Below are 12,348 nucleotides of genomic sequence, written 5' to 3' on the forward strand. Positions count from 1 at the left end.
TTCCAAATGAGAACCTAGTTTTCTATCAGTAAGTCTTAGCTTCTTCCAGTTGGACATTCAAAAAAATGTAAAGCAATCTGAAGAAAACCCACTTCAAAATTTCAAAACTGCATCCAATGCCTTGTTATGCTAAAAACATGAACTGTACAGAAGACTGTTCTACCAGGTTTTTTCTCCTAGGGCTATTAACACCAATGCTGATCCAACTGTCATATGATGTGCTAAACCAGCACTGCCAGAAACAAGACATTCTGCCAGTCAGCCCTGTCAATGAAAGGAATTATCCAAATTTATACTGGTATGAATGAGAGAATTTGGCTCTAATGAAGAGTTGAATCAGCACACTGCAGAAACAGTTCTTTGGGTTTTTTTTACTACTGTGGTTTTATTTCCCTGCTCTTCTCTCCTGTTTTAACTGGTAGAAGATAGAGTCACTGATAAAAAGTTGAGAGAGAAGAGAAGCTGTTGCAAGTGAGCTCTCATTTTGTAATATTATGGCACGGTGTAGGCTAACACAATGTAACTTAAGATGTTAATTCACAAGGTGCATAGTAGAGTCATACCTGTTTCAATAGTTTCTGCAAACTTCTCAAGCCCTTCAAAAGGTTGAGACCCTTCTCCCTGTTCATCTGTCAGTTTTTGGCTAAGACATTCTTTTGCAAGTTGCATACTAGTGGTCATAAAACTTGACCAATACATAGGCTCTGAACCAGATGCTGTAGAATAAGATAAAAGTCTTAAATATATTTGGCCATAAATGTAAAACCAACAAAACCAAAGCAAACAAATGATTTGTTTGGTATATCTAGACAAAGGTATGGTCTACACACAAGCTGCACCAGTTTAACTAAAAGTCTGATTTTAAACCATTACTTAAACTGGTACAAACCCCTGCATGGACACACTCAAATCAATTTAAAATTGGCTTCTTTCTTTTTAGCTTCTGTTGGTAAGTTTATAGGTACAAGATAAATCAGTATAACCAGTTTTAAACCAGTGCAAGTGGGGCCACAGAAGGGTTGGCACTGATTTAACTAAATCAGTTTTTTAAACAGATTTTTAATTACACTGGTGTGACTTCTGTAGGCAAGACTAGGCATAGACAAGGCCTAAGAAAAAATGCTGTTCTTTAAATGGAGTTAGCTTCCTTGAGGTAGCTGTAATTGAAGATGACTTCCGGGTATTAAGGAGGAGCACCAATTATTAGTTAGATTGTGGTAGCAACAAAAATGTACTAGACACTGTCCAAATCTACAGGAAGTCCATCTCTACCTTGAGGCAGCTAACAAGATTTGAAACATCACTCAACACCTCAATCCTCATCCAGCCTAGGATTTAAGGTGTGATTTTAGCACATTAGCACATGCTGAGGGCACTGTGTCTGGCCTAGCTAGACTTTTAAAACATGCTATTAGCATGTATTAGCTAAACTGGTCAAGTTAAACACTAAGGGGGAGCCTAGAATTTGACTTGACCAGTTTAGCATGTGTTAAAAGCAACGTGTCTCATCTACACTAGATTTTTAAAATGTGCTAACATCACATCTTTAAATCCTAGTCTAGACAAGGCCTTAGACGCTATTTGACATCTTTACAATCATGTTTGTTGATAGAGGTCAACCCTAGGATGCCAGATAACACAATTGACGGTCATCTCTAACAGCTAACTTGATAACAGTCTGACGTTTGCTCGTATTAAAAGTAAACAAGGCACATCAATTAATTTGAGGTAAAAGTTCCACTGTAGACAAGCCCAACTGAAGCTAACACTACAGTAGATACTAAACTGCATCCATGATAGGACCTCAGTGGTGTTTCAGATGGGATTAACTACCTCAAGGTAGCTAGGTCTGTTTTAAAAAATCCCTACACCATGTATTAATCTTGTGGCTGTAGCTGCTTGGTGACAATATTTCTTTCCTACATGCTCCAATTTTAAACAATTTGTGACAGCAAAGGACAACCACACATCCATGCAAAAAAATAAAATAAAGCTCATTGACAATCGGGGAAAGGAAAAGCATGACCAGTGAAAAACTCCTTCCTGAACCCCACAAAAACAGTGATCCTAGCTAGTACAAAGCAATAATTAATAATGTATTTTTTCACATACTTATTCATAATATTAGACTCCAGCACCAAAGTGAAGGCCATTCCTCCTATTTATTACTACCTATTATTACCATTCTTTGTAAGATAATATCTTCTTAGATGGACATTAGCAAGTAAAATTAGCCTAAGATTTAAGTTTTATTACAATAAATTAGAATGAAACATAGAACAACAAAAATATACATGATTTTAAAAGAAACCTATTCAAATAGGACTTTCAAAGAGACAAAAAATGTTCTTATGCCTTTTGTCACTTCTTTATGGTGTCTAAAAGCAGCATAAAAGCATTTCTCTTATCTTTCCATTATTCAAAATTCAGATCCTGAGCAGTCTAAAGGACACTGTGGTCTGTTCTATACTATAAAAATTAAAACAGTTTAAGCCGGTAGGATGTTTGTATAAAAATATGTATCCACAAACAAAAACGCCCCAAATAGTCCATACATGGTTAATAATGCATTAGAACAGACCACGTCTCAGCCTAACCAGTTTCATCTGAACTAGGTTAGTGCCAGTGTGGACACAGACAAGCTGGATGGTTCTACCAGTCCCTCCAACACTGTTCCGAAGAAGACTTCTGTGTACTAGGGGAATGGGTCTCAACCAGGGGCATGCAGGGAGTACATCAACTCATCTAGATATTTGCTTAGTTTTACAATAGGCTACATAAAAAGCACTAGCGAAGTCAGTACAAACTAAAATTTGTATAAAATCTATATACTATACACTGAAATGTAAATACAATATTTATATTCCAATTGATTTATTTTATAATTATATGGTAAAAATTAGAAAGTAAGCAATTTTTCAGTAATAGTGTGCTGTGACACTTTTGCATTTTTATGTCTGATTTTGTAAGCAAGTAGCTTTTAAATGAGTTGAAACTTGGGGATACACAAGACAAATCAGACTTCTGAAATGGGTATAGTAGTCTGGAAAGCTGAGAGCCACTGTACTAGGGAACAGTACCAAAGGGATTCTCTACGTGAATACTTAGTTCACAGCAAGCTGGGGTGTAAATCTATCCCGCACTAGGCTACCATGAATTAGTCCACGCAGACCCTGTTGCCAAGTACTAAAAGCTCCCTAGTGCACTTTGATCCACTCCCATTTCAAAGCAGGACAGATCAAAGCACACTAGGGAACCTTTAGTGCATAGCACCAGGGTCCCACATGGACAGCGAGCATGTAGCAGCCTAGAGTGGAGTAGATTTACATCCAGCCACCAAAATGTGCTTGTGATGCTGGCAGGCCAGATGCCAGGCATTAGCTAAGAACTGACAACCCTGGGGAAACCAGAACAAGTCACCTGTACATTAGTTTTGCTCAAAACAGGTATTAGTCTTATCAGAATGTATTTTGTGTGTTTAGACACTATGAAATACTCATAAGTTGCTACATGCATTAATCTTACTTGCAACGTTTGTATTCCATGCTATAAGAAAATAAAATAAAAAAAAATAAAAAATAAATAAAATAGAAGACCAGGGTTGGAAGGGACCTCAGAAGGTCATCTAGTCCAACCCCCTGCTCAAAGCAGGCACAATTCCCAATTTTTTTTTTTCCCCCAGATCCCTAAATGGCCCCCTCAGGGATTGAACTCACAACCCTGGGTTTAGCAGGCCAATGCTCAAACCACTGAGCTATTTCCCTGCCCCCCCCCCTCGCCCAATATGTACGTTTTGCTTTATAACTTTGAAAATGCTTGCTCTGAACTTGTAAACTCAGGCATGAGAATTGTCCAGCTGTCTCCTGGGTCCACTCTGAAAGACACTTAGATTTGGCAGATCACTACAACTCTGTCACTCTTAGGGTTTAGATGTTAACTCATTTGTGTGTATATGTTTGCTCACTTTATTCTGTAAATGATTCATTTCCATTTCTTAGTTAATAAACCTTGAGAGTTTATTACAGGATTGGCTACAGGCTGTGTCTTTGGTGTAAAATCTAGGGTACCAACTGATCCAGGTAGGTGACTGGTATCATGGGACAGGAATCAACCTGAATGTGGTGTGATTTTTGGTGTAAGTGACCATTTACCCATTTATTAAGTCCAGTTTGCGGGGGGAGGGGAGATAGACTGGAGAGTGTAAGGGGCCTGTCTGTGACTCCATGGTAAGACTGTTATAGATATCCAGGAGTTCACATTTGTTACTGACTTGGTGAAATTTAATTATAGATGACAGTTTGGAGTGTCTGCCCTGTTTTTCACAGTCTGCCCTGAGGTAGGCACTCTAGACAGCATGACAGCGCTTTTCTGCAAAGAGTAGGAAAGAACCCTGCAGCAGGATGGCTCACCCCTTTAAGGGTTGGAGACCAGGGGGCAGCCAACCCTAGTTACTAAGGAGGCACATGGGGATCAGCTGATTTCCTCAAAGAGCAGCAAGAAGCTGTAGAGAAGGGATTCTCAGGGAGACCAAAGGTGGAGTACAGAAGCTGCTGGGAGCAAGTAGACTCCAGTAGAGAAAGTTGGGGAGTGAGACTACAGGCAAGAAAGGCCAGGGAGTGACCTGATAAGGGGTAACAAATGGAATTGCAAACTTTATTTTGAATGTTTGCTACATTAAACCAGAACCCAGGAAGGGGTGAAAATGGATACAAGGGTTTGTGAATTACTGAAGCCCCATGAAGGGGGAAACTGAGGTGGGAGTGGGGAACCCACTTGCAGGGCCACCCAGAGGCCACAAGAGGACATATGTGAAGCAGCCACCCAATGACAAACCCACAAGAAACAGTATCATCATCTCTCCCCATAATAAGTCCATGCCATTGCACCATCCTCCAGCCATGAGCAGTAATCAGTTCCCAACCAGTCAAGTTCAGTATCTACTCAAACTGGCCAGTAGGAGCTACTGTATAATAGATAATTAATAAAACACTCTCTTCTATCCACTATTTAAAGGGCTACCTATACAATACAGCTTGTCCAGATAGCACAAATGAAGCAAAATACAAACTTGTGGTCCTCACACGGCAGCATGCCACATTATGGGTAGACCAGTCCCAATTAAGGTCTCTAGAGAATTTTCCTATGAGTCAAAAATAAGCAGAAGCAAAAATGAAGAAGATTTAGATTTGCTTTTATAAAAAAGAAAAATATGGGAACATGGCTGTTTGACTATAAAATGTTAGGTACAAAACGGACACTTATGAGGAAACATTTCTTTATTAATGTCTAAAATTACATCTATGTAAATGCGGAAGCAAAGACACAGAACTTCAAAATATTATAGACTTAAATTAACTAAACCGCTGACCTATTGAAGAACACTTGATAATTATTATATTCTCTTTTTCTAAGATACATATTTTAAACAAATAGTGCCTAGGCACAATTTTTTATCTTGTACGTGTAATATTATAAAAAAAAAACAACAACAAAAAAACCACTGGTTGAAGCAAAACTGCCAGTATAATCTCAAACATTTGAACATTGTAAAGAATACTCCTAATTTATCAATGTAAAAGCCAAATAAGATAATGCAGTAAACCTACCAAGACGAGGCCTTGGCCTGAAGACCATCTCTAATCCTTTCACTTCTAGTGCACAGTTATCCTGTAGCAATGACCCCCAGGGAACAGACAGAGAAATGGACTGGATAAACCCTTCAGTGACTTCCAGAGGTGCATCTGCTGATTCCAGAATCTCATTAAGACACTAAAAGGAGAGAATCCAAAATTACGCTCATATTAACAGAATCAAAACATTTAAGATATGTTAAAAGAAATTAATGTATTTTAAAAACTGGAAGTTATCCTCTACTTTGGTTCTGTCAATGATGCATGCTAATTAAGCACTAAACTTTTAATCGAATACAATTCCTGCTGTGGTTTTTCTTATGATCTATACTACTGAACTGTTCTGTATGTTCCATATGTTCCTAACAGAAATATTATAGTACTGCAGCTTAAAATGTTACCACAAAAAGAAAAAATAATTACAGCTATAGGAAAGGCCAGCATAGTAAATGGATAAAAACAGTTTGTTCATTGTGACCAGAAGCTTTGATTAGGACACAAGCCAAATAACTAAATTTGATGTAATGCTCATTCCATACTTGTCTGACTGTGATAACTGAGCCAAAAAGATTTATTTCTATTGTACTGCATGCTGTATTGACTGCTTGTTAGTTCTAAATATATGAAAAAGTTATTCCCAGTAATGTTCAAAACTAGTATTTTTTTTCCAGTATTCAAAATTCAAACTACCACTATTTTTTAAATGTAAAAATCAGAACAGACTTGACTGGCTGGTGTTCTACAAAAACAGTACTATTCATAGACCCTTCATATTTAATACACCAGTCCTCATACTAAAATTGGTTTCTGATGAATGGAAGTAAGGGGCTCACACTATCATGTTGCCTTAAGTTCCAGACTCACAGGAAGGTGAACTGGATGATTCCTTTGGAGAGATAGCTAATAAAAAAGGAGACCTCAGCTCTGAAAGCCTATTCAGTTCTAGAAAACATCCCAGAGAAAACCTGTTATTGCTCTTTGTAGCTTTCATCCATTCTATACAAATTCCAACCATTTTTTTCCAATGCTACATTTCTTTGCATTAAAAGATCACTTATTTTTAAAAGAAAACCCCTTTAATTTATGCTCATTTAAGTTTTTCATGTTTATATATTGTTAAATAAGATCCAAATTAAGCTTTTTTTAAATATACAGTTTTTAAATTCTCCATCATAACTATAAAGTGGGTCCATAACTGATTGAAGGACTGAATTCAGAGTAGTTATCCATGGTTCGCTGTCAAACTGGAAGGATGTATCTGTCCCAGATCAGGTACTTTTCAACATATTCATTAATGACTTGGGTAATGGAATGGAGAGTATGCTTATAAAATTTGCAGATGATACCAAGCTGGGAGGAGTTAAAAGCACTTTGCAGATACGATTAACGTTAAAAATAAACTTGACATATTGAAGAATTGGTCTGAAATTACCAAGATGAAATTTAACAAACACAAGTGCAAAGTGTGCAAAGGAAGAAGGGAAATCAACTGCACAGATGCAAAATGGTGAATTGGCAAGGAAGTAGTACTGCTGAAAAGAATGTGGAGGTTATAGTGGATCACAAATGAGCCAACAACGTGATGCAATTGCGAAAAAGGCTAATATCATTCTGGGATGTATTAATAGGAGTGTCAGATGTGTGACATGGGAGGTAATCAGCCTCAGCTAGAGAGCCCAAAACGGAACACAGTACCATGCTTTAAGAAATATGTGGACAAACTGGAGAGAGTCTAGAGAAGAGCAATAAAAATTATAAAAGGCTTAGGAAATATGACCTATGAAGAAAGGTTAAAAAAGCTGGGCAGGTTTAGTCTTGAGAAAAGAAGACTGAGGGGGGGACATGATAACAGTTGTTAAATATGTTAAGGGTTGTTATAAAGCAGACAGGGATCAATTGTTCTCCACGTCCACTGAAAGTAGGACAAGAAGTATTCAGTGGTTAGATATTAGGAAAAACTTTCTAACTGTAAGGATAGTTAAGTACTGGAATAGGCTTCCAAGGGAGGTTGTGGAATCCCCATCATTGGAAGTTTTTAAGAACAAATTAGACAAATACCTGCCACAGATGGTCTAGGTATATCCGTCTTGCCTCAGCATGGGGAGCAGGACTATATGACCTATCAAGGTCCCTTTCAGCCCTACATTTTATGTTTCTATGTTTTATTAAACAAGCATAATATTCTAAAGACCACATATAATTTAACCATAATATAGGTTGTTTCATCATTTTATAAAATGCCTATATGTATGTATTTATCAAGCGTGACAATTTTCTAATAATAAAGTGAAAAGTGCTGGCATCCTATTGCCAACAAAGACTAACCAATGGGAAGGAATATTTACATCTTAAATATACACTCACTAATTTCACACATGAGTATATCTTCAAAACACATGTACACCAGTAAAAATGCTGTATGTCAATCTTGTTCACTAACACTTCCAATCAGTGTCTGGAGGTCAGTACACAAAGAATCATGATTCATAAAACATTCTCAGGCCTTGATCCTGCAAACAGTTATGGATATGAGAATTTTTTGTCGTGTGAGTTCAACATAAATGGACTACTCATGTGCCTGAAGTTGGGCCTTGCACATATGAAAAAATTGCAAGTTTAATTTAAATCACTTTTTAAACCCAGGCTGCCAGTTCCCTACTCTGTCTATACTTTTTGCCTTCAATCGTTTTTTTTTCTCGTTGGTCCTACTTACATTCTTAAGAATTTTTGATGTGCTTTACTATTTTAGTGTCTGATACAGCATCGATTAAGAGTAATGTAAAGAGTCTCACTGACTTTAACAAGAGTTGAATCAGACCCTGAAACAGTTTTGGAAAGAAACAATTTGATTTATCATATGTATACGACGATTACCATTCAACGCAGTTAAACCTGTTTCTAAAATAAAAGATAATGCAGTAACTGTAGTTATCAATCAACAGTGTGAAATGTTTCACGTAGCAGAAGTATGAGCAAAAAAATTAGTGTACATTGGAAAAACTTGTTGCTACCACAAAAATGAGGTATAAATTCAAACTGTGGTATTTCACATGTATCTGAGCTACATGTATGGACAATTATATATATGAATATTAATAAAATCTAGCATATCAAAACAAATTTTGAATAAGTCTGGCCTCAGATCTCTTTTTACAAACTACATATAGGGAAACAGAAAGTAAAATTTATTGTGATTATTCTTTCCAACTATTTTAAGCAAACTATAAGAAAAAATACAAGTGTATGTTTATTACAGTTAAATGGCATTAATAAAAGATAAAGATCTGTTTAGCGAATAAATGATTAAAAAGTATTTAAAATAAAATTGTAAAACTCCATGTATCTACACCAACTGCTGGCTTGATCCTACATCACTGAGGAATTTCCACTGGAGTCAATGAGAATTCAGGACATGGAAAGGCTTTGCAGGGTTAACTCCAGAAGCAGCAGTGAAATCAATCATTAAGCATATTTATATATTCAATCACAAATATTGTGGGCTAAATTCTGACTTTCATTAGACAATGCAACCCTCCTCAGGTCAAAGGGGTTGCACAAGTACAGTGGAGGTCAGAACATGTCCCTCTGTATACGGTAAACACCAAGACAATGGTGTATATATTATGTATACTTTAAAATATTTTAAAAAATTAAATGAAACCAGTCGATGAAGAACAAAGTTCAAAAACAGAACAAAAATGAGAAAATAATTAAGGTTAAAACTACAGCCTCCTTGAGGACATGTAGACAGCAAGTTTAAAGTGACTTGAAAAAAAAAGCAGCTATAGCACTTTTGCAACACCTGTTTTTGTAATCTTTCTGTCATGAATGAGAGAGCCATATCTAAAAAGCACTAGCCACTCACTAATTTATAGGCCAGAAAACACTGCCCAGCAAAGAAAAAAAAAAGTTTCTCCAAACTGGAAAATGAACATTATATGCACATTTTACTAACTTTCTTTAATACACCAAGCACTTTACATAAATTGCAAGGGTTCATAATGTTTATTTTTCAAGTCTAGTGTAACTAGCAAAGGCTGTTTTAATATCCACTAGAGGGCACTGAAATCTTATTCAGACATTAAGTCTGCACACCTACTACACAAAAACAGCTGTCCCACAGGACCAAATGAAGAAATTAATATTTTGCATTTACAAAGTGTCTTTTATCTAGGGCATCTCAGAAGTCCTTTACGTAAAACACAACACTCCTACTATAATACCTATTTTACAGAATTAGATCCCAAGTTTGCAAACATTAACATCCATGCTTAACTTTACTATTAACAAAGTTTAGTGGCAGTTTATTAGTAGTAAAGTTAAGCACACATGTTTACAGAATTAAGGGCTTAAACAAACAAACAAACAAACAAACCAAGGCCTACAACCCAGATTTCACATAAACGCATTCTGGAATGATGGCACCACTTTGGACCCCATGAGACTGACCCATGGCCTTCTTCACTGGTGAAGGGCAGTTAAGAGTTCTGGGGCCACATATTTACCAACTTCAAAAACTCCCTGAAAGAGAGAAGTTTAGGACCTTTGCAACAACAACAACAACAAAAAAGGCATATTCAGATCTGTAATATGACACAATATACCACCCAATGTCTAATTTCCCATTCCTCAGCGAAGTGATTGAATAGCTTGCAAAGCATCAACTCCAAGAACAACTGACCTCTACCACTATTTTGGAACCTGCTCAGCTGGAGTTTATACCAGAATATGGTACAGAAGCAATTTATGTTTTGTTGGTGGTTGGACAGTCTGTTCATAGCCATGGACAGCTAGCAAACTGCCATATTCATGCTACTAGGCCACCCTGGTATTTCATATTGTCAGCCACAATATATTAGTGACTTGCCTTACAGACCATTCAGAGTTATGTGGAGTTACATTAATTAAGATGGCTCCTGATTTACCTCAGACTAGACCTAGATAGTTCTGACTGGCAAGTTCCCATGCCTTCCAAACTCTCACCTATGGCATTCCACAGTCCTTTACCCTCTCCCCCACCTAACTCAATGTTTGTATAAACACATATTAAAAGATTGAGACTATGCTAATACCATCCAGAGTTACATCTCCATCATAAAAAGTGCAAAAATGACTAACTACCTAGCCTAGTGTCTCAAAGAAATCAACACAAAGATGAAGACCAGCTGACTAAATCCTAACACAGACAAAACAAGTGATGCTATTGAAAAGAAGGTGTTGTGAAAAGAGGAAGGTGTTGTGAAGAACAAACTGACATCCTATCAGTCAAGCCACATATAGTCAAAACGATGCTCAGCCTTAAAATCCTCACTGATAATGGAGACCCAAATGTCAACAACTCCTAGAAATACCTCCTTCTTCTGACAGCTGGCCAAGAGACTGCCAAATATTAATAGATACAGACCCAGCCATAAAGATGCATGTTGTTGTGACTGCTAGGCTGGATTACTGTAACACTATATCTGGGAATGAATATGCAAGGCCTGAAAAAAATCAATTTTGTTCAGAATGTGGCATTCCATGGGCTAAGCAACACCAGCAGAGCAAGATCCTCCCACTCCCACTGCTTCTGTTGTTGACTACCAACCGAATACCGGGTCCATTTCTAAGCCAGGGAACTATTTATTAAAGCTCTGAGTGCTCTGGGTTTGAGCTATCACTTCCCTCTCCCCTACCAGGTCCTTTCATGACAGCAGAGCTTCCTCTATTCAAGACAGTGGAGCTGTCCATAAAGCCAGGACAGAGTTGGAGATGGAGCATTTTTAGCAATAAGCCCACTGAAGAATGGACCTCCCTTTCGAAGAGCTGATTGACCAGCTATCTTGCCATCTTGAGGCCAGGCTCAAGATCAGTCTCTTTGCCTTTGCTTTCAAACAACATTTTTAAAAGCACCCAAACCCCACTCAGTGTTACTGCACATGGGCAGGGCAGGAAAACCAACTGCACCAAACTATCTATTTATTTTTTGGCAAGGTACTCAGACACCATGGCGACAAGTACAATTCCCTAGATAAAATATTAGAGTTGACTTTATTTTTTAAGGCAAAAAAGGTGATTTAAAAATAAAACAGGTGGCACCCGAGGGAGGGGAGGGGCCTGGGGCTGATCCCTCAGGAGCAGCAGGGTAGTGGGGACTGCACCTCTCTTACCCATTTATCCAGAGGGACCTGCGCCAGAGAGCCGGTACCCTGGTACAGATCCAGGCTGAGCTGCTCCAGACTGAGCTTCTCCTGCAGGAAGTGGCCCAGGTACCTCTGCAGCAGGTACCTGCAGGCCCTTTTCTTGATGGACTCTGAGAAAGGCCAAGGCATGGTGGCGGGTCGGGGACGGGAGGGGGTCACTAGGCTGGAGCTGCTGGGCTGGAAGGGGGAGGGCTAATCGGCTGGGGCGACGGGGGGCGGGGAGCTGCCGGGCTCGAGTCAGCTCTGCTAGGGAAAGAGCTCCCTGCGGTCCCCCGTCCCCCGACTCGCACCCCGTGGGGCCGGACCCCGCACCCTCAGGGGAAGAAGGCAATGACAGGTAGCTCCATCCTCACTGAGCCGCCGCCATCTTCTCAGCGCCCCGGGATGCGAGGGGGCGGCTGGTGATTTCGGGGCTCCACCGCGGTAGCGCGCGCGCACTGCCGCCTGGCTTCGGTCCCTTCAGGGGACCTGCAGCCACCTCCTACGTGCCTCTACCCTCACCGGAACCGAGCGACAGTGACGCCAAGGTGACGTTT

General features: G+C 38.9%; 1 protein-coding gene across 4 annotated transcripts in view; it reads right to left on the bottom strand.

The window, feature by feature from the left end:
- Nucleotides 1–12,339, bottom strand: part of ATG2B (autophagy related 2B) — a 79,798-nt gene extending 67,459 nt beyond the window's left edge. For all 4 annotated transcript variants that reach the window (XM_073349593.2, XM_073349592.2, XM_073349594.2 and 1 more), the window contains exons 1-3: nt 11,780–12,339; nt 5,607–5,769; nt 564–716 (exon numbers count right to left, since the gene is read on the bottom strand). In XM_073349593.2, the coding sequence (XP_073205694.1) occupies nt 564–716; nt 5,607–5,769; nt 11,780–11,941 (478 nt within the window). In that variant the 5' untranslated portion in view covers nt 11,942–12,339. The remainder of the gene's footprint in view (nt 1–563; nt 717–5,606; nt 5,770–11,779) is intronic.
- Between the last annotated feature and the right edge of the window lie 9 nt (nt 12,340–12,348).

The sequence above is a fragment of the Lepidochelys kempii genome, chromosome 6 (assembly GCF_965140285.1).
Source record: "Lepidochelys kempii isolate rLepKem1 chromosome 6, rLepKem1.hap1, whole genome shotgun sequence".
Lineage (NCBI taxonomy): Eukaryota > Metazoa > Chordata > Testudines > Cheloniidae > Lepidochelys > Lepidochelys kempii.